This window comes from Poecilia reticulata, chromosome 1 (assembly GCF_904066995.2).
Source record: "Poecilia reticulata chromosome 1, P_reticulata-male-v2, whole genome shotgun sequence".
NCBI classification, from domain to species: domain Eukaryota; kingdom Metazoa; phylum Chordata; class Actinopteri; order Cyprinodontiformes; family Poeciliidae; genus Poecilia; species Poecilia reticulata.
The window spans coordinates 22,357,557-22,380,927 of NC_088830.1; the positions used below are offsets into that span (position 1 = coordinate 22,357,557).

At 38.5% G+C, this 23,371-nt stretch overlaps 1 protein-coding gene across 10 annotated transcripts in view; it reads left to right on the plus strand.

Annotated features, from left to right (window-relative positions):
• Positions 1 to 23,371, plus strand: part of LOC103469128 (multiple PDZ domain protein) — a 59,782-nt gene that overhangs the window by 26,696 nt on the left and 9,715 nt on the right. For 7 of the 10 annotated variants that reach the window (XM_081609075.1, XM_008416647.3, XM_008416663.3 and 4 more), the window contains exons 20-35: positions 3,453 to 3,651; positions 7,402 to 7,701; positions 10,724 to 10,918; positions 11,509 to 11,686; positions 13,335 to 13,445; positions 13,730 to 13,795; positions 14,511 to 14,582; positions 15,068 to 15,167; positions 17,580 to 17,788; positions 18,274 to 18,365; positions 18,464 to 18,581; positions 18,672 to 18,764; positions 21,553 to 21,627; positions 21,729 to 22,073; positions 22,307 to 22,390; positions 23,128 to 23,321. In XM_081609075.1, coding sequence (XP_081465201.1) covers positions 3,453 to 3,651; positions 7,402 to 7,701; positions 10,724 to 10,918; positions 11,509 to 11,686; positions 13,335 to 13,445; positions 13,730 to 13,795; positions 14,511 to 14,582; positions 15,068 to 15,167; positions 17,580 to 17,788; positions 18,274 to 18,365; positions 18,464 to 18,581; positions 18,672 to 18,764; positions 21,553 to 21,627; positions 21,729 to 22,073; positions 22,307 to 22,390; positions 23,128 to 23,321 — 2,431 coding nt within the window. The remainder of the gene's footprint in view (positions 1 to 3,452; positions 3,652 to 7,401; positions 7,702 to 10,723; positions 10,919 to 11,508; positions 11,687 to 13,334; positions 13,446 to 13,729; positions 13,796 to 14,510; positions 14,583 to 15,067; positions 15,168 to 17,579; positions 17,789 to 18,273; positions 18,366 to 18,463; positions 18,582 to 18,671; positions 18,765 to 21,552; positions 21,628 to 21,728; positions 22,074 to 22,306; positions 22,391 to 23,127; positions 23,322 to 23,371) is intronic. The other 3 variants (XM_008416696.3, XM_081609072.1, XM_008416695.3) reach the window with 2 other exon arrangements.

The window sequence follows — 23,371 nt, forward strand, 5'->3', positions numbered from 1 at the left end:
CTGTGATCCGTTTGTCCCACACAGAGCTTTAATCATTAAAGCCTAAATGTTTTTAAAAAAAAATAATTTTCTATATATGAAAATATTTTCTAAATAATATTTATATTTTAAATATAATGGGGTTTTTTATAATCCCAAAGTCTGAGCAAGTCTGAGTCTTGCTCAGACTTTGGTGATTAAGATGCAAGAATGGTTTTCTTTAAATGAATGATGAAGGTCAATACCTGATTATTTAAGTCTTTTGAGTACTCCTACAATTTAATGTTGATTGTCCTTCCAGTCCCATCAGGTGTTCTTTGAGCAAGATTGCCTGGTCTTAAGCAAGAAAAATAGCTTTTAAGACATAATAAACATTCTTCCATACCTTCCTGATTGTTGCAATAAGGTCTCGTAAACTAGCATATATGTACTTTTTCCAGATAATACTATATTTGTTTCTACAAGCACTTTGTTATGAATACTGGTGGGTCATGAGTCTTTTCTGGTGTTTTGTCTTAAGGGATGCATGCATCATGATATTATGTTAGTATTTAGGTTTTTATGATAGAAGGCATAGCTTTAAAGAGTTGTTACAGTTTCTTGCAAAAGTATTTCTATTCCTTGAACTTTTTTTTACAGTTTGTCAGAAACATCAATGTAGTTTGTTCTAATTATGTGTGATAAAGTGCTTTGAAATGCCTAAAGCACTTTGAAGACCTTTGTTGCTGAAGCGTGCTAAACAAATAAACTTGACTTGACGACACATTGGCCTTTAGTTTTGGACAGAAAAGAGTTGTCTGCATGGTTTTTACAACTAACGAAAAAATAATAATCTTGGATAGGTGTTAAAACTTGCCCTGTATTTAGTTCCATCAGTTTCCCCATCACTTCTGTCCAGAAAATCATGCCCACACCATGTTTCATAGTTATATTTTTTTCCACCACACATAGCTTTCTCATTTTGGCAAAATGCTAAAAAGTTGGTCTCATTTGACCAAGGCTCTTTCTTCCATGTGTTTGCTGTGTCCTCTACATGGATTGTGTCATACTGGAATCAGGGCCTCATGTGGCTTTTTTTTCCCAAGAATTGCTTCAGTCTTGCCACTCTTCTACCATAATTACTTCACTATTAATACCTGTATCAGACCTGATTCATGAATTTCTGTGACAAGATTCAAGGGGTGTGAATACTTTTGCATGGTGAAGTTAAACGCTTTACGGTACCTCGTTCTCCATCTTGGATATTTAAGTTCTTAGATTTAAAAACTAACCTGAGAGCTCAAATCTCTTATGATGCCTTTAAGCCCTTTAATGGTGCTTTTGTTCTTGTTTTGTCATTTAAATTTTGCTTTATAAAGCCCATAATATATGTTATACATAACACATATTATATGATTGTACAATTCATTGTGCTACTATTTTAGGATAAGTTCACTTTCTCAATTAACAGAAATCAGAGGTCACAGAAATGCCCAAACTTTTGCTGGTCCACAGAGACGGGAAGAGATTTGATATTCATTGTATTTGAACAATACCTGGTACCATATTGTTGTTTTTACTTGATCTGGTTGCCATGTGTAACTCTCTCCATAACCATATTAATGTCCACCTTTTAAAACAAATGATATTGCTTGTAGCAAAGAATGAACATACAGGAGCATAACAGCACGTTTTAAGGAAAACAGGTTTGAAAAACTAAGTCTTGTTCTTGCCTTGTTTATTTGACTAATCACTAATCATTACATGTTCTTAAATTTTCTAAGCAATTGCTGTAACACTTTTCCACTTGAGTCTTTTGAACTGTTAATATGTGCTGTTGAGCTGAAATCAAATGCTTTTGCATGTGAAATATGAATTTAATTATAATTATTAGAAATGCACCATTGAGAATTTTGCTACCTTTTTCTGATTTGTGTAAAGTTTTGTAATATAGATTTCCCAAATTCCACTTTCTCTGATAAGTATAAAAATATTTTGTTCCATCCTTCCTTCAGAAAAAGCTGCCTTGTAGTGGCAGCTGCTACTAATATGAATAAAGCAATCTTTATTCATATTAGTAGCAGCTGCCACTACAAGGCAGCTTTTTAATATTTTAAAACAACAAAATCTTTGCATTGTTTTGCAACTAATTTAGCAGGTAGCATTATTAGCATTACAGTCTGTATTTAGTCAATAAAATGAAGCTCTTTACCTCCACTCTGGGATTTCCAGAACACAAAATAGATTTAAAGGTCCATTATGTTACATAACAGTTTAAAAACTTAGAAGAATAAAACAGAGCAACCTTGCTGTAATATTTTCAGCCTTCCTGTCATCTGCTGAAAGTGTTGCTCTTTCTCAATCTCTTACAGCCTCAGTAAACTGCAGATGTCTTGACATGTCATAATACAATATTTAGTTTAAATAGCTTTTTACTTTTTTTTTCTTATATTTCTGCCTGCACTTTTAAACAACCCATTGATACTGAAAATAGCTAACACCGAGATTTCTTTCCTCAGCAACAACAACCACGTCAAAAAGAGTTGCTGCTGAGGTTGTATCTTTTAAGAATGACGTGTTCAAGAAAGGATTTTTAGATTCCTAAAAGAGAGCATCCACATTTTGATGCCTGCTGCTTTTCTTGGTGCATCTCTATTAATTATACATATAAGCACTTTTAGTAATATTAGATGTATTTTGATGCAGTGTTGTATTTCAGCACCTCTAGAGTTGAAAACTTTAACTGTTATTTCTTTAGACTTCAGTCTTTGAAATGTGTATCTTTGGTTTGTCCTGTAAGTGGCAGTTGCTGTGTTCCCAAATTATTGTTCTCCATGCACTATGATTGTATTGCAATTTGAATGTAATACCAAAAAAAAAGCAATAAACTATTTATTTAAGTAAAATTAAGCACAAAGTCATTTTTTTGACCAAGTTCAAATTTTGTACGACCATAGTGTTGTGGATGTGCTTCATTAGTAGCTAGCAGTGTTGTACGCCAGCACCTTAAACCAGCCTATCTAATCTGGCATAGCCTTCCCTCTCTACACCATGTTTAGGTGTGTGCATGAGGTGTGTGCCTCTATGTGTGTGTGAGACCTGATTTACCTACTTCTGCCTGTTTGCATTAATGACTCGTTAGCGTAATCCACCTAGTGTCCAAACTGCTAATGCCAAAGTCGGGTGTTTGTGCGAATGGCATGTGTCACTCCTCCAGTCACCTGTGCCCGCTGCCCTCTGTGAGCACGAGTGTGTGTGATTGCATTAATGCAACTTATGCGAGTGTGAGTGTGAAGGATGCTGCCGTGCAAATGTCAAGCATATGTGTCTATGTGTGCTAATCTGCCTCGTGTCTGTCTTGATTATACTGATTATTGCAGCAGTCAGGTGTTTGTTTGGGCAAATGTCTGTTTGGCAGAGCAGTCTTAGCCTATCCTCTACTCACCCATGCTTCTGTGTGCTTCTGTGTGATGTGTTTGTGCGCCTGTTGGCAGGGATGTCGGTGAGTGCTATCAAGGACGGCACAGGCATGCTGGTCCGGAGCGTGGTCCAGGGGGGCTCTGTTTGCCAGGATGGCAGACTGGGGGTGGGGGATGTCATCTTGGCCATAAATGGAGAACTTGCCTCAAATCTGAGCAGCGCCCAGGCCAGGTCCATGCTCCGCAGGCACTCTGTCATAGGGCCAGAGATGAGGTGAGAAGTGTCTCTTGCCCACAACACTATTAAACTGTTATTTGCTAATTAAAAAAAACATAATCTGCTTATATAAAGGAACAAATAACCTTTATATTGTTTTTGAGTTAATTAGTTATTTAATTTAATTTAATTTAATTTAATGTAATACAATTATAAATGAATAAATAAAAGCCCCCAAGGTTTTAAAAATTTGTAAACCTTATTCATACAATCCGATGTTTTTCCTTGTTCATGGTAATTAGAATTGCACGACCACAGCATATATATTACTTAAATAAAAATGTTGTTTGGCTTACAAAATACTTAACAGATAAAACAATGGTCTGATGTAAATCTATAAGGTAAAATGATTCACATAGAGTTTAGTCTGCGAGTGCTTTGAGTTTGGGTTGTGTTAGATGATGATCTCAGTAGGATTTATGCCGATTCCTGAGAGCGTCTCTCAAATTCTTAGACCCATTTAAACTGCTTCATACTGCAAGTAAAACATTGACTTTTCAGAACACCACACAACCCTAAAATATTATAAAAATGAATTATCCCTTTAAGCTATCACAAATTAATACTAATAAATCATAAATCATGGGTAAATCATTTAAATGTGCTTATTGCTCAGAGCCTTGGGTACAAATGAAAAGCGATTACTCATTACTTTTCCAGTTATTTGCACCTCTTAAAGATTTTAGAAGGTTCCGGTTTGAGAACCATGTAGTCGAATGCAGTCAGTTATTCCGATGAAGTCAACATATTAGCTTGACAATTTCCATGATTTGAATGACAGTACTACTCCTATAGTTAATCTAAGTGTGCACTGTACAGAGCACAACAATTTTCATTGCATTATTGTAGACAAATAATGTTTCACTTATTGCAGCCAAATCTGACTGAGGCGCTACAGTCATGTTCAGTTTAGATGATGAAATTCTTAAAGACTGCCTGAGGAAAAACTGGCTACATTATCACTTGTTCCAGCATCAGCAATTATGGCTCCACATTGAAAAAGCTTGTTTGGCTGATTGGGGATGTGCTCCACCTCCACTATCCCTCTGCCCTGTTAAACACCTACTCACATTCTCTCTCTGCATCTCTCTCCCCTGCCTTTAAAAGCATCACACACACACACACACACACGCACACACACACACACACACACACACACACACACACACACACACACACACACACACACACACACACACACACACACACACACACACACACACACACACACACACACACACACAAAAGCATTCAGTGGCCTAACCTCCAAAAACACCCTCTTCCTGCTATGGGAAATATTTCTGAATAATTCATCTCTCATCTCACCTTGAACAGTGTACCTCTGAATAAAGGAACGTTTTAAAGAGTCTCTCATGCACGCACTGCACACAGAATACACACACTGATGAACACACACATGTTTTTTCTTTCTTTCTTTCTCCACATACACACAGAAACACTCAACTCCACACACACACACACACACACATACACATGCTCTCTTTGCCTCCTTCTGACAGCACTTCAGACAATCTAAAAGCAAGTGGAGGCAGCCGAGTTGCTTTGGCAGCGAGAGAGTGAGGCACGCAGAAGGATGAGGGCTTGTCACTATCAAACTGCGTCTTTTGAGACAAGACAAGCTGTCCGCACGGTTCAGTCACAACAGCTTAGCACAGAAAACTTAAAGATTCAAAATACCTTCATGAATTAAGGAAGATTTGAACAACTGTTTTCTATTACTCTTACAGTAATGTTTGATAGCATAAGTGTATCGTTTAAGTGCAATGAGGCGTTATCGAATTCATAAGTTTATTGTCATGAAAAAAGAAAAAGATCTGAGCTCTGTTGAATTAGAAGGGGAACTTGTTGTCTTCTTTTTTTTCTCTTTGGGAAGGTTGTAAAATTAACTTTTTTTTATTTCATTGACCAGGAAAATGACAATTGAACATTATAACATTATTTATTACAGTGCTTTGTATAAACGTTACTATCCCTAAAACTTCATGTTTTGTAATTTTATGACTTTCATCTACTCTATGTACAGTGGAACTAAAATGACACATGGTTTTCAAAACATTTCTTGACAAATAAAATCCGAAAAGCGTGGTGAGAATTTCTAATCAGCTTCCTTAATTCTGACAGGACGAAAAATAACCAACCACTTGCTTTCAGGAGTTGCATAATTAGTACAGTAAGTAGAATCCACCTTCGTGTGATCTGATTTCAGTTCAAAACCAGCCACTATATACAGGTCTCAGAGGTTTGTTAGAGAAGATCTATGAGCAAACAACATCACAAAAACCAAGGAACATCAGACAGGTCAGAGAGAATGTTGCGCAGAAGCTCAAAGCAGTTTTAAGTCTTCTGATAATGTGGCTAACCACAACAAGAGGTGAACCTTGCCCAGATTAGGGATATCAGTGCACCATCATGGAGCCAGGCCTGTGGGAGAGCTCACAAGACTCAATTCAAAGAAGCTACAAGAAGCCCGCTCTGCCTGGGCCCACCACCTGCAGATAGGAATATCAGGATCAGGTGCCGTGCAAAGTGGGAGGAAGGAAGGTGAGAGCAGAACCCTCTGTTTGGTCATTTCCTGTTGGTATAATCCGGCTTTAGGGACATGGAATGTCACCTCTCTGACAAGTACGGAGCCAGAGCTATTGTGTGAGGTTGAGTGGCACATGCTAGAAACAGTTGAACTCATGAGACAAGTCAAAGTGAGGCTCAGTAGTGTTTATTTCATGTGCCTGTATGACCCATCTACAATGCCTGAGCATGCATGTGATGAGGCGAAGAGAGGGATCTCTTCTCAGACCTGGATTTAAAAAACACACAAAAAAAACAAGGAATGCTATGTCTGGAGACAATAATGCCTTGTGCCATCTTCGAACCTGTTCAAAGGGAAACATGGGAATGTTGCTCAATTAACACAACATGACGTATCTGTCACAAGAGGTTGAATGCCAATCAGGCCACATCAGACTCGGCATGCCACGCAGCCTTCAGTACAGACCTATAATTATCTCAAGTTGACAAGTGAAATGCTGTTGCTAGTGGTTCTCTCAGTTTGCACAATAAAAGCCCTGTGGATGGTCCAGAATGTGTCATTTTAGCAAACAGCATGGGATATATATCAATCATGGGCTCATTGAACTCTAATGGCTACTATCAAATATCTATAGAGCATTGTGTGGTTGCAGAAATATTCTCACTGCTTAAACCTGTTCAACCTTCAGTATACTTTTGTGGGATTATATTTCTAATTATTATGAGAAGAAACAATGCTGCATAGTTCTCAAATGTTTTCACAAATAAAAAGCTTAAAAGATGTGCATTTGTGTTTAAAGTAAGGCAACCTAATGAAACATTTGATTCATTTACTCATAGAATTACCAGATTATTTACCAAAAGACTGGTGTGGTCACAAACTATAAGGTTTTATGAAAGTCAACAAAATGCCACATTGTCTATGAAATAAAACGTAAATTATACTTTGAGTCTTAGAAATAAAAAATATAATTAAATTATGTTCATCAAGGCCTAATGTCTACTTACTGATCTTTTCAACTATTTTTGTTCTCACTAAAGAAAAATAACTTTTTCTGAATTAACGGTGATGTTTACACTGTACGCAACCTTGTCAGTTTTACTTGACTATATATATATATATATATATATATATATATATATATATATATATATATATATATATATATATATATATTTTCTATCTAACCCTGCTTTCAGGATAACCTATGTTCCAGCTCATCAGGTGGACGACCACCGAACCCGTCTCTGTTTGCCTCCTCTGGCCTCCATCTCAACAGACAGTCCATCTTCTTCGCCCACCCTACCTACCCCTGAGCCTGAGTCAGTCTCAGCCAGATCCTCCTGTCCTCCGGCTTCATCAGCGCTCAGATTGTCTGCCTCGGTCAAACACAAAACAACAGCAGCTCCAGAGCCACCCACAGTCAGGGCCACTGTTTCATTCAAAGCCTTCAGAGGGCCAGCCATAATCCCCACCATCACCCTAGGCTCAGACACAAGGTAATGTACGACAGAGAGAGAGTTCTGCTTTTTTTGTGTGGTCATCCAATCCTTACCAAGGGTCCAGAGCTCCAGTTCTCTGCAGCAGAGTCAGAAGAGTTTCATATAATGAGAATTACCTGTACCTGTGTTTAGTTGTACCAGCTCAGTAATGGCTTTATTTATTTTATTTTTTTTCACCCACATACAACTTTTCATTCATGAAACTGTAACTGAATTTGTGCAAATTAGGCTCGCAACAGTTCAATGATATTTATTTTACTTTTTAGCTCATACAATCAAGTATTAGGGATGTCTTGTAAATAAGCTTTGAGTCACGATAAAAGGCATCTTTCAATCATGTTGAGTCTCTAACTTAACCAAACTCCCAGTATCTGTGGTAGCATGGCCAGGTTTCGCAAGAACCATGTTACAAAATTACAGCTGGAGACTTAACACCGTAATCAATTGCTTAATACGTGTTGTGTATATCACCAACCATCACAGGTGAAAGAAGGTGGCATAGCCAACAAAATAGTTGCGCAGGGTTTTCGTTGAGATCAATTTACAATTTTTATCTAACACTTGCTGACTAATGTTAGTCACTGGGTACCTGGAAAACTAGAAAACTTATTTCAGAGACTTATTGCTGCAAGGCGATGCTGTGGACCAAAACATCCGGTTCCATTCTTTAGTAGAATAAGTTGACATAAATAAAATAAAATTAAGTTAAATAAATGTGACATTGTAAGTTATTTAATTTAACAAACTAACACACTTAAGGCGGAGTACAACATCAGACATCTCACATGCACCTTCTAATTAACATTTATGAAAACAGAACGACTCCACAATTGAGTCAATACTCCTTCTGCACCAAAGTTATGGGACTACAAATACGGCATATCTAATATTTGAAAAAATCCAACATCTGTCACTTTAATTAACCGCATAGGTGAGAAAACACTGCCACAGGATGTAGCCAGCTTTATTGTTCCAGTCGGTATTTCTTCCTCTCCGTTGTTCTCCGTGTTGAATCCCTGAGTTATATTTAGCTGTTCGTGTGTGGATCTCAGAGCCGACTGTCAGCAAGAATGAATCGTTGCGCTTCCGTTTGTTCCTGTTTTCACTTTTCTTCTCCCTGCCGTCGTCCGTTACTCCCTGCAATCTTTTCTTCATTTTTATCTTTCAATCACGTCTGTCTGTTCTTCTGCTATGTGTCTGCAATCCGTCTTTCATCTCACCCTCACTCTTCTGTGTTTGTGTGTCTCTCCTCCCAGTCTGGTTCCTGTCGTCTTCTCCCAGTCGCCCTCTCAGTCCTGCTAGGATCATTTGTTCTGCTTTCCTCTGAGCATTAACTGGCTACGGGCTTGTGTGATGGCACACCCTTGGCTCTTATTACAGCCGCGCACCGTTAAACATATTCATGAAAATATCTGCCTTTCTCTTACTCTTTCTCCCACACTCACACAAACTCGGTGCACGCGCTGTCAACAGAGATACTGTATGCATTAGCACACACCCACACACACCTCAAGACACAACCTTGTTGTGACTTCACTGGGAGAAAATAAATATTTTCAGGGCTATTTGCACTTTAATCAGTGTATTTTCTCAAGGCTCAACAATATAATTCAGTTTCAACCTTTGTGACTTGTAAAGGAGTAAATGGGTAACTGCTTGAAAATGTTGTCTTGCGATCACTGTGTGCAAATTTATCTACTATGACTATCATTGGTTTTTATATATATATTAAACCGCAAATTGCTATTACAGTAATAATCATGGGGCCTGTTTTAGTCAGCAAAAATTACTCTTATGATGATGTGATGATTTTGTTATTATTATTATTATTATTATTATTATTATTATTATTATTATTATTATTATTATTATTATTATTATTATTATTTTTATTAACAGTGCTTCTAGTTTGGAGGATGAGACGCTTAGAGAGAGACAGAGAGATGTAAAAGTAAGGAAAATTGCTTGACTGCTTATTTCCTTGTCATATTAGTGATTTGGCAGTAATTGCTTTATTGTTGGAAAGCCTGTTTTTGTGCCTTTCAAAGGTACAGCATTTGATTAGGAAATTATTTGCATTTGTGGGATGAGCAGTACAGTTGAGCATTTGGGTTACCTATGGTGATGGACCTCACATTTTTGAAAACTTTGAGCTGAACAGTTTTGTTTTTCACTTGACAAATTTGAAGTGCTATTTATTGGTTCTCTACATCATGTTTTGTGATATTCGTCATCTAATGGTACTAGAGCTTATTCCAAATAACTGCCGAAACTTTGTTTTGCTAAACACAGCTTGACGTTGTCCTCTCTGTATAGATCAGTCAAACCAACTGAATGTTGTGAGCTCCATACTCACAGATTTTACTTATCAGGTATCTGATTGTCAGCATGTGAGGGACCAGAAGCTCATAACAGGAGTGAAAAGCAAACTGGGTGATTTGATATTTGAAGAGAGGGTTTAACCAGTTTTGCAGCTGGTCATGTTGATCCCCTCTGCATTGAGTGAGTCCAGAATGCAGTTACATTTAAGATGTGGTGCTCTTCATTGGTTGCTGACATATCTCTGACATATTCACTGCCTTAAGCTCTTGTTTGGAATAAAGTGGATTACTTAATACTGTTTTAAAATGCTGAACATGTAAGATTTAAACCACTAACCGATTTCATAACTTGACATCGAAATGGCTTGTTTGTACCTCCTAATATTTTGAGCTTTTTGTAGTATTGCCCAATGCTGCTCAGCTCACAAAATTGAGGAGACAGCTAATAATTATAGAATTGACAGAGGTAATGATTGTTGGACATCACATTGTCTGCAAATTCTCAAAATTACTGTTTGAAACCTATTGACATATAATTTGGAGCACATAGTTGACATTTAATTTGGATGACACATAACATGCTTCAGAGCATCATTTTTAAAATGCTTTTTTTCCCCCAAAGCATTTAAATGATTTGCAATCAGTTTCACTCTGTTCTTTTCTTTCTCCCGTCTGGGTGTCTTTTCTCCTACCACCAGCTGGCAGATTCCAAAATCCCTCCAAAAGCCTCCCAATAGCAAAGTGAAGGAAACGGATGCAAAAGAGAGAGCAGACGAAACAAATGAAGGTGTAAAAGTAAAAATTCCACAGGTGAAAATAAAAGTTGATGGTAAAGAAGAGGACCATGAAGAGGCCTGCTCACATGCAGCCTGGTCTTGGGATCAGCCTAAAAGGTCAGTAATTCACTGTGTTCAGCTTCACTTGTCTGATGCTCTTAAACCAATTCCCATGATGCTTTTCATGGCGTTCTGTGTTAGAGAAGGTTTACAGAATCCAAGAGGGCTCCAATTATGTTCACAGTGGTCTTAGAACAACAGGACAGCAGATTTGTTTTTTCATGCTACATCTTTTTTGAGATTTGGAGAAAGTAACTGCTTTACCATCTTCTGTTTATTGCGTTTGTGCCACTTGGATAAATCACGTAATATACGCGTCACACACGCGCACGCACACACACACACACACACACACACACACACACAAAAATCATCGTTCATGTGGCTTCCTGTGAGAAACAATATGTTTTTGTTTTGACTTAATCTTTGGAATATAATCCCCAGTGGTAAGCAGAGAATACAGGGAAACGGAATGTTTGCAAAAATAAAAAAAAAAGATAAAATAAAGATAAGGGTACAAATCGGGATTAATTCTGTTTGCTTTCTTTCTTTTTTTTTTTTTTTTTTTGCAGCGGTGTATTGAGCACAACTCTAGTTTTTAGAGGGATAATGAGCTGTTCAGTATCTGCCTCCTTCCTCTGTAACAGTGTGCAGCTGACTCGAGCACCGAGCCAATCGCTGGGTATCAGCATTATGGGAGGCAGAGGCATGGGCCGCAGACTGAGCAGTGGAGAGATGATGAGGGGTGTCTTCATCAAGCACATCAGCCCCGACAGCCCTGCAGCACTTAATGGCACCCTTAGGGTTGGGGACAGGATACTGGAGGTTTGTGTGCATGTGTGTGTGTGTGTGTGTGTGTCCTTGAAGGTTGCACATTTGGAAGTCAAAAAGTGGTTGTAATAAAGTAACTACATACCACAATATTTTAAAAAATGAAACAATTGGAAGTGAGACTAAATGGATGGAGGAAGGCACCCAAGGTAAAATTGGGGGGAAAAAATCTGACGGAAGTGCGGAAATTAAAATCATTCTAGATTTATAACTTGTATATCAACCATCACTGTGGGAATAAAATATGACCTCTTTAAATGAGTCAAGATGTGGTTTGTAAAGGTATTAGTTTCATAAATGTCCTTGTTGACGAATATGATCTAAGAACGGCATTGTGTGTCTGAGGTGACAGAATGGCTACTGTAATTTGGATAACATTTTTTTTTCTTTCTATACAACTGTGATAAGCAGAATGGCTGCAGAATGCACAACATGTTCAGCCTTGAGGCAAAGAGGCGATAACAGCAGAAGACCATGTCAGGTTCCACTCGCATCCGCTGAATAAAACAGATACAAACGTCTGAGGCAGCTGTGAGCACGGACTCAACAACACCTTGCCTATAGGAAGGCAAAAACATTTATTTTTCTTGTTGAGTATCTTAAAGTAAAACAAAAGCATTTTGCATTTAGGAACAGAGTACACACCACTCATCCCTGAATATGGATGTGAGTTCTCATGGTTACCCAAAGCTCTATGATTGGTTGTTCAACTCCTATCTGAAGAAACCACTTTGGAAGTGAAATCCTATTCTGAGCTCGAGTCAGTCGATTTAACTCACAACTTGTCAGAGCATTTTCTTACCGGTCCCAGGAGAAGAGTTTATCCATTTCCACAAGCATGGTTGTGTCAAATGTTGTTTTTCTCAACATCGAGCACTTGTCTTTTTCTGATGTGGAAAAGACTAGGTATTTACCTGTTTGTAAATTAAAATCTGCTCTGCACCTTTACTGGGAATACCTACCTCACAAGGAGGAGGGGGGCAATAGAAGTAGAGGTGATCCCTCGGAAGAAGTTGGAACTATTAAGTCAGTCTGGTTCATGTCTGCTGTTTCTTACCAGCATCCTGTGACAGAACGCCCCACTGCACAGCGAGTGAAGTGTGGGTTTATTCTATCATTTCCACCAGTCATTCACATCCCTGTTTTATAACGTCGCACATAAAACATAAGTGCATTCCATTGTGCACAGTCCATTTCTACAGGCATGTGCAAAACTTAACATAAACACAGGTAATAACTCCAGAATGTTGGGTACACACACACACACACACACACACACACACACACGCACACACACACACACACACAAGTAACACTTATTAGGTCAAACTTTGCAGTTGGACTATTTAAGATGTCTGGAGTTGACAAGATCTACAGAAGGAGTGGAACATGTGGTCAACTGATGAAGAGCAAATTCTTTGTGTAGCTGAACTATGGAAGTCAAATTGATGATTTTGAACTCTTTGGAGTGATTATATTATACCTGTGTGTTCACAGGTCCAGTTAGCAGGTGAACTTCCTGAGCAAATCAGGAATTTCTTAGCAACACGCATAGTATTTCAATTTTTTGTTTGTTTGTTTGTTCGTTTTTTCTAATCAAATGATAATGATAATCTAGCTTGCATGTTTTTTCTTGACCAAGGTGAGTGGCGTGGACCTGAGAGATGCCAGCCATGAGCAGGCAGTAGAAGCCATCCGCAGGGCAGGGGACACTGTGCAGCTTCTTGTTCAGTCCGGTCCGGACAGAACTCAGGTACAGCTGCTCCGAAACATTCAGAAAACATACATACATGTCAATACGTAGGTATTTCATTTAACCTTGACACAAGAACTACACACATTCTTCAGTGTATGTTACACTGGTACGCTCCAACAAACGTGCATCAATATTTGAAACCTGAAATCATGACGGCTGCTTGACAGATAAGATATTAAATAAAGGTATCTTTTACTGATAAGGTAATCAAAATTGTATTCATGTCTCATAGTCATATAGGTTTCCATCTGCCCACTCTGCATCTTGTATTTCTCTAACAGTCTCCCAACCCCATCAATCATGAAAGACTATCTCCTACACCGCTGTCCGACTCACACAACAACAAGGTAAGGCAGATTTGCTCCCTAGGTGAACTGTCACACTGTGATTTTTGGCTTTGAATGTATACTTAGGTGGAAAGTTTGATTCTTTCTTCAGGGATGTCGATGAGGTTTATTTGCTTCCGAGTTCGAATCCGATTTCTTTGATTTTGAGTATCGGTCGACACCGAGACCCAGTCCGATACTTCAAAAATGCAATGAAAAAAAATGAGGAAGAGCGAAAAAGCAGAACCAGGACCCCCCTTCATTTTTAATTCATCCACCTTATGATAATTATAATAATGTAATAACAATATCATTAAGTTCTGGGATGTTTCCATAGACTTTCCGAGCCAAGAAATATGACAATAACTGTAGGTATTAGGCAACCATATACCTTTACAATCATGGTTTGACATAAAGCGCCATCAAAGGCTGATTAAATGATGCTTCTAAACATAAACCAAACACTGCCCTGCAGAGGTAAAGAGCAGGTACTGCAGTAAATATTGAAACTCCGAACAAAACTCACCTGCTCAAACTGAATGTCAGCCCCCACACTGTAGCAGAGGTTTGGCTGTGTTTTCTCAGCAGTTTATTGAGTGACACGCACTGCATTTTATATAAAGAGTGATGAGTCATTAACACCTACGCAGAATTTTCCAAAATGTGTTTTTTTTTTTTTGTGCGATTTGTGCAGCAATGCGTAGAGCTATATCTGTGTTTCCTTCCATGCTCTTAGGAGGCAGAGACTCTCAGCAGTCTGTTCCTCAGTCTTTCCCCTGCGAACCCCTTCACCCCCACCCCCTTTAAGGTTGGTGCATCGTTTAGTGTGAGTGTGCATGCATGGCTTTTACTGCAACATCTCAAAAGAAGCCTTGCGTTTGCATCAAACTAACTTGTAAGAAAGTAATTAATGTGCACATGTGTAAATAGAACCCCTATGGTTCAAAGTCCCTTGCAGCTACCTTGTTTGCTAAAAAGTCTTTTTTTTTCTTTTTTTTTTTTTTGCTTTGATGCAGATGCATAACTCTAAATAGACAGCACGCTCTTTTGAAGTTATCTTCCCATGTACTTGTGCATCTGCTACAAATAATGCATGATTCTTCTGGCCATCTTTCATGTTATTTATAGCTGGCATTAAAAACTTTGTTCATTAATTCATCTTGTTCACCAGCGTTTCCCTCTGCTTCATCAAGCGCACGGAACAAGCCTCAGGGGTCATTCAGCTCATGCCTGAAGGGCCCCTGAGGCATCTCAAACTCTGCCTTTTCAATAATGCAAAAACTTCTCCCCAAGGCCCCATCGCCGACATCCGATAGAATGGATCGGAGAAGCCCCGTAAATGTCACAACAGCAGCCGATGCGGCAGCAGAGGATGGAGACGACACCGGCAGGAGTAAGTGTGCATCATAAAGACGTCATGCAGACATAAATAGGCCCGCTGCCCAAAGCCTGGGGGAGTACCGCCACCCTCTCAAAGCTCCAGAGAGAACGAACACATGCTGATACCGAACCTCGAAAACTACTCCCACTCCTCAAACTTTTTATTGCGTGGCCACACTTGGGATTTGATACAGCAATACAAAGTATGGCATAGTGAAGTGACAAGAAAATTATAAATAGCTCAAATTTCTTCTTTTTTTTTTTTTACTCTTTTTTATTTTTACTAGTTTAAATCTGACAGATGTAGTGTACATTTGTATTCATCCCTAAATAAAATAGCTTCTCCAAACCCCTAAATAGTAAATATAATATACTAGTGAGTGATTTATTTTCTTTTTTTTCCTTTATGTTTGACAATAGTGACATTTTTGACTAATATTGATGTATTAGTCAAAAATGGGCAGAGAGAGAGAGAAAGGGAAGTGACATGAAGCTACAATCCAGCGTCAGGAATCGAACCCCAGAGACGGCACCAAGGACTAACAGCTTCTGTATACGGGATGCCCTCTCAACCTCTTCTCCTCAACTAGTGTGTAATTTAATTTGAGCAAAAATCTCTGAAAACCTTGGAGGTTTGTTAGAGAACAAGAGGGATCAAAGATCGTCATGAAGACCAAAGGACTGAGGAGGACCAAAACTGACATAATTAAAAACAAAAGCAGAAATCTATATTTTTTTGTTTTTCCTTCACAGAAGAGAAGTCAGAGGTTAAGTTTTAAAGTTAATTGAAGTAAAAACTTCAGTTTATTTGCAAAACAGAATCTCACAAAGCAATAACCTGTCATTATCGTATTATCATTCAAAAACAAAAAAAAAAAATATCGTCATTAGAATTGTGGTTTAATGTGAAAATGATGAAATTTAATTCGTAATGTGAGCAAGCTCCAAAAAGTGACATTTTTGGGATTATTACTTTGTTGGTCTGACTATATAGTGTTTCCTGTCAATTTTCTAAAGGCATAAATTAATATTAACACATTTGTTAATATGATTGGATGGAAACATCACCTTTTTTAAATCCCTGTTACGTAAACTTGTGAACTGAAGTAGCCTCTCTGATATTGAGATAAGTTATATTCTTAGGCCAGTGTTTATGGTGCTCTGACAGATTTCAGTAATCGATGTACTGTATTTCCAAATTACGTTTTTATCACTTTCTTCTCATTATAACACAACACATGTACCCAAACTGCCTTGATATGATTTTGAGTCCATGTGTCATCTAACCCAACTATAAACCCACTAAGACATAAATAACTCTGGAGGAGATTGTACTTGTGATGCTCACAGACAATGAGTTTACACAGTTTAGACATGGACATATTTTTCTGACATTTACACGGGAGACCAGCTGGCTGGCGCAGTGATCTGGCTGATTACTCTTTTGTTCCTTTGGTGGAAATGAATGTTATGACCTGGAATTATCTTAGTGGCCACCTTGATCCTTTCCTTAAATAAAGGTTATAATTCTGGCTACAGGCAGCATTCAGAAGGTGCATAATTCATGGAGCTGTCTTTAGTTACGGAATATGACACAGTTTTGTTTCCTCTATCCTCTTTTTGCACCTGCTTCAAAAACAATAATAACAGGAAGGCATTCTCACATACAAACCTCAGTGCCAGTCATATTTTTTGGCACCCCTTGGAAAGAAGTCATAAAATAACACCGACATATTTAGAAAAATCCTACCTTTAATTTCAAGCACATGTATTCAGTGAAGGAGTAATTATTTTTTTCTATTTTTATAAAATTGCTGATGCCACTCATTATGGAACCCTGGCAGGCAATACTTATCACAACTCTCTTTTTGTCAGTAACGCAAGACCTCGTTTTTTCCCCATAACATTTCAAACAGCTGGATTATGCAGACGCCAGCGGGTAACTTTAAGGTAACTTAAAATATTAATTCGAACATGTGTTTAAGCGAGAGCATGTACGTGCATTATTAAAATGTTCGCTAACAACCACAAATTTCAACTCATGCACATATAGACATGTATCCACTGGTATATCGCCACAGAAGTTCATATTCACACACACACACACTCATGCACACACAGCACAATTATATTATATATGTGCAGCGAACAGAAACCCTCACATTGTCCTCCCAGTCCACAACAATAAATATCCCTGCAAACTGCAGCAACACACACACACGCGCACACACGCACACACACACACACACACACACACACACACACACACACACACATGCACGCACACACTGTCCTCAAGGCTGGATTGCTTCTCCACATGTCTCCAAGTGTCAGTCATTAGATGTAGTCGGCCACACTTTTTGGCTGAGCCATTATATTCTCCTCCTAACAACCCTCCTGTTTGTTAACACTCCCTCCCTGCTAGAGAAGATGCTCCAGCGCTATGGCAGCCTGTCAGGAAAGCTCCACATGATTGAGCTGGAGAAGGACCCTGCAGCTCACGGTTTGGGAATTAGACTCGCAGGCAACGAGGAGGGCTCCAGGGCACGAATGAGTGTCTGTGTGGAAGGAATAGACCCGAATGGGCCTGCTGGCTTGGATGGGAGAATACATGTTGGGGACGAGCTGCTGGAGGTAAGTAAGGTCAATAGAAATGGGGAACAAATTTGGCTGAGATGAACAAATGGCCGAAATCTTAGAAAAGGGTACTGTTATCACAAAAAAAGAACTGTAACAGGAGTGAAAGACACATGATTTGAGTTTGAGACATGAATTTGATATTAACTTTCTCCTGTAAGCGATGGATGAATACAAAAACCCTCCATCTCAAACTTTTATCTGGAAAAAATTTGGAAAACCTTTTCTGTCCAATTAAAGTTAAACACTATTTTCAGCTGGTCTGTCATATAAAAACCCAATAAGCTATAAGCTTACGTTTTTGGTTGCAGAGTGACAGTAAATGTTCAGTGGATATGGACATTTTTTCTAGACACTTTAATTAGTTTTATGCTTTCAATAATTATTGTTGCACATAAAATCAAAGGGCATTTTGAAAAGGCATATGCCAAGTCAAAGAAAACACAAAAACCAACGGTTGTTTGTTGTTTTTTTTTTCCCAGATAAATGGCCAGATCTTGTACGGTCGGAGTCATCAAAACGCCACCACCATTATCAACAACGCACCCTCTAAAGTCAAGATCATTCTCATCCGGTAAATAACCTGTTATGTGCATTTACACACCTGCTATTTCTGACGACAACAAAAAAAAAATCACGTTTTGATGAGTTAGATAACTTTCATTTTAATAGAAATAAAGCAGGACAAATGCTGACGAGAATCAGGAGGGAGGACGAGGACACAGTGGACTCTAAGACGGACCCTGCAGAGAGTGAATCGCATGGCATCGAGCATATCGTCCTACCCCAGGTACAATTCCTTTCCCCTTCGTGGATGCATCTGGCTTTAATTTTTCTTGCCTTTAAACACTACATTTAAATATAAGGATTTTTTTTCCAGGATCATGTAGGTCTGGGCCTTTGCTTCGGTGAGGACTATTCCAAAGCAGGAGTGGTTGTCAGGTCCCTGATCCAGCACAGCACTGCCAGTGAGGTGCGACTTGAATAAAAGTACTGCTACCAAATAAATACAAATGTTACCAGCTCAGACATTAAATATCCCAATTTTGCTCAACACTATTTTTCCCCCAGCCAGTTTATAACATTGTGAAGAGGAAATGCACTTATTTTTGACCTATTGTCATAATTATCTAGGGCATTAAATAATGCTTTTATAGAGGCTAAATGATTCATAAATGTTATATTTGTACGTTTCCATATTGTAATACAAGAACAAGTTATGTTTAATGGTTATCAGCTACATCTCTCAAATAAGGCAGTAGTTTCACAGGAAAGTAGCCTGATACCTGAAGGCTCTACTTCCTATTCTACACAGTCACTCCAGGATTCAGAAATAACCCTGCTGTCTGAGAGTGAAACACTCTGCTGGATGTTGGTCAGAAAAGAGCTTTACCTATAAGGCAGAGGATTTTAAATACCATTCTGGACTTTCAGGGAGTCACGGAGTAGAAAACTACTCTTATGCATCAGAAAACTGCGTCCGTTCACAACTGAAATATACTTATAAAAACAGACCTGTCTCTTAATATACAGAAATGCAAATTGCCTCAGTTATTTTCATTTCTTTCTTTCTTTCTTTCTTTCTTTCTTTCTTTCTTTCTTTCTTTCTTTCTTTCTTTCTTTCTTTCTTTCTTTCTTTCTTTCTTTCTTTCTTTCTTTCTTTCTTTCTTTCTTTCTTTCTTTCTTTCACAATTACATCCCTAATTATACAGGAGTAAAACAATGTCATTTCCTGTTTTTCCTAAAAGTGTGTAATTTTCTGGGATTGTTTTAAGTAACTACTTCTGTGGACATAGGTGAATAATATCCAGCACCTTGTCATGCAGATTGCTTCACAAGTATTTGTGAATGAATGTGTCCATCTCTCTATAAAGAAAAAGTGGAAGTGAATGGAAATGACAGCAACTCTCCCACAAAGTGGTAAAGTCATGTAAAATCGCACAGCAGATTCTCCAAATGTGTGTTGCCTTCAGAGTAACTCAAGAACAGTCTAAAAGGAGGCCTGTAGAATGGGTTTGTCCTGCTTCCAAGCCTTCCATTACAAAGTACAATGTGTCCGATTCACTGGTGGAAAGCTCTGGAGTCTGGAGCTTTGGGCATGTGATCTCTAGAGTGACGAGTCGTGCCTCTCTTTCTGGTAATCCGGTGGACAAGGCTGGATTTGACAGATTAGCGAACACACACACATCACAAAGCAAGAAGGGAGCCCTCCCTTGTTTGACAAATACCATGTAGGAGACGCATCGAACATGTAGAAGAAATTCTGCAAGTCACAAGTGTGCCTGATTGTGCCATGAAAAGAGGGAGTAAATTTAGACAAAAACAGAAATTTGACCCAAGATGTTGCTTCTAACACCCTCCAGCATGCAATTTGCCTGCAAGAATAAAAAATGCAATTCACTGATGTGTCTGTATACTGCCAATGTGACCCTTTAACCTAATTGCTCCTGTGTTCAGCCAGGTTTGCTGTACTAACTATCAATAAACCCTACATTCACCATCAGTTGCTTGGAACCCAATCAGTCAATCCCTGGTGAAAATGTTGTGGTCTTTTTGTCAGTTTCTGCAGTCTCAGCTATACGCTGATTTAATTACCCTAATAAAGGTTTATGGTACAGTCTGGTTGAAAAATAGTCACTGCATTACTATTTCAATAAATTGTGTGGATGTTTATTGAAATAAAATGTGGCACGCAAACCTACATGTGTTTGAATGCCACTGCTGTCTGAGCAGCCTTACAAAGACTTACACATCAGACTGCGACACATTTTTGTCCCAGTGGAAATTGGGACAAAAACTTTTGCAATTATTCATATAAATTATTTTTGGCTTGCTTTTCCTACTTTAAAAATGTGTAAATAGTCGCAGGTTCTTTTTTACATTCCTAGAGATGCTCCAACAGACTTGCAGCTGCAACTGCAGCAATAGGGACACAAAATACAAAGTATTGAATAAGGGAAGCCAAGTGCAAATCAATGTCAGGTTTTACGAATGTTCATTTTAAAAACATCTTTTGTGCCCATGTGTTACTTTTCTCTCTGGTTCACAAATGTGTACTTTGTGTTGTTCTATCACTTAAAATATCAATAAAGCACATTTCAATGTGTGTGGTTGCAAATAACCACAAGTTTCCACTTGTGTATAAATAGTGTATAAATACTTTTGGTATATATATATATTTTTTTTATAAATATAAAAAAAAATATATATATATATATATATATATATATATATATATATATATATATATATATATATGTATGTATGTATGTATGTATGTATGTATGTATGTATGTATGTATGTATGTAAGCATTGCAGGGCTTATTTTAGTTCTTACCTTGTTCATTTCCTTATGAGTTCCCAGTTTTCTTTCAACACATAGGTTGCACATTATTTCATCATGCTTTATAATTTATCAAGCCTCTCTAATTTGACGTGCAATTACTCATTAATCAAAATAAAGAGCTGCCGATAAGCAGCTCATTAAAGTATAATACATATAATTGCAGCTTCTGATATCATTTTTACGGTCTGTCTGCATTTGTGGAAATGTTTGCTTCCGATTAAACTCCAAATGGTCGTTGCAGTTTTTTAATGACATGTCGTCATGTGTTTAAAAGCTTTCATGTATTGCCCCAGGCAATTATGCTGATCCTTGTCCACAGGGTGTGTTTGATTTTTAATCTCTTTAATATCTTTTGCACACATTCTGACTTACATTCTGCCTATTGTACATTTTCTTCCGTGCTGCCATATGTAGGACGGCAGGATAAAGGCTGGAGACCGAGTCGTAGCAGTGGGGGATGAACCTGTAGCCGGACTGTCAGTAGAAGAGGTTCAGAAACACACACACTCATACAGATTCTGCCACGTACGCGCTCTCCAAGGTCAAGTTGATTTAATGATTTATGACTTGCCTGTCCTCTTTGTATTCAGGTGTCCAGTTTGATTCTCAAAGATCCAGTCACTGTCAAGCTCTCCATCAGCCGGTCCAAGACTCTCCCTTTCTCCTCTTCTCAGTCTCTCCCTTCATCACTTTCCCATCACCCCCACCTTCCTGCTGTTTCATCTGAACCCCGCTGCATCTCTCAGTCTTCTTCTACGTCCCTCGGCACAGAGCAGACCTCTCCAGCAGAGTGCTCGCATTGGCCAGCCTCAAGTCCTTCAACTTCTGACCCCCGGAGCTGCCCGGTCTCAGCTGGGAGGGAAACCACCATAGAAATTTGCAAAGAAAGCTTAGGCCTGGGCCTCAGCATCGTAGGAGGATGTGACACCCTTCTGGTGAGAAAAGCCAAGCAGTGTCTAAAAATATACGTTTAAGTAATCAGCTTTTGCTGTAAAGGTTTTATAATTATGTTGCGAAATTTAGAAGGGAGTGTTGTGTAATCAAATTTCTTTCCATTCTTGATTAAAATCGGTAATAAAAACTTGCAGCAGCCAATTACACTGTCGGATTGTCCACATATTTTGGTCTTTTCTGTAATAATGAGGGAAGTTTTTCATTTTTGCACCAGGGGGCAGTAATAATCCATGAAGTGAATGATGGCGGCGCAGCACAGAGAGATGGGAGGCTGCAGGCTGGAGACCAAATATTAGAGGTGTGACAGAACCATGCATGCAAACACATAAGACTCCACTGGCTTCTGTTGCACTTTCACAATCTATGTCATTAAAGTGATAGACCAATACACAGTAATGCCCAATATAGAAGGATAATACACTGTTTTCAAATATTTTTTAACAAAAAAAGATCTGAAATGTGTGGCGTACATATGGATTCAGCCCCTGAACAAAGTGCAACCAGTTCCCCCTCAGGCATGACCAAATTAGAAAACAGAGACAATTCAGTTTGAATCCAGATCTAATGCCATTCATGCCCTAGAGTGGTCCAGTCATGCAATTGGGAATTTCTGGCAAAAATGGAAAATGGATATATATACTGATACTCTCCATTCTAACTGAGATTGAGATATTTTGCAAAAAAGAAAGTCCAAGAGTTTCAGTCTCTGGATGTAGAAATTTAGAAGAGCCATTCCCTCAAAAGATTTGCAACTTCAAATGTAGCAAAAACTGGTTCCTCAGTTATTGACTCAGGGACTGATAACACATTGAACAATTCATGGATTTTTATGCATGAAAACATTCAAAGTCATCTTTATAATATTTCTTTTTCAACATAAAGCTATGCACTACTTTGTTTTGGTCTGTCACTTAAAATCCCAATGAACAAACATTTACCTTTGTGGTTGTAACATAACAAAATGTAAAAAACAAAATAATAATAATAATAAATGCATTGTGCATTAATGCCTTTTCTTTGGCTTTACCTCTTTAGGTGAATAACATAGACCTGCGGCAGGCCACGCATGACGAGGCGATTGCAGTCCTGCGGCTCACCACCCAACGAGTTCGGCTTCGTGTCTTCAGGCACCAGGAGGCCTACCGGGAGGAAGACCTGTGGGACATCTTTAATCTGGAACTCACGCCTCGTCCAGAGGAAGGCCTGGGGTTCACCACCGTGGGGAAGAGGTAAAGAGTTAAGCTGTTGCTCCGCCAGTGGAGAGGATAAGTGATAAGTT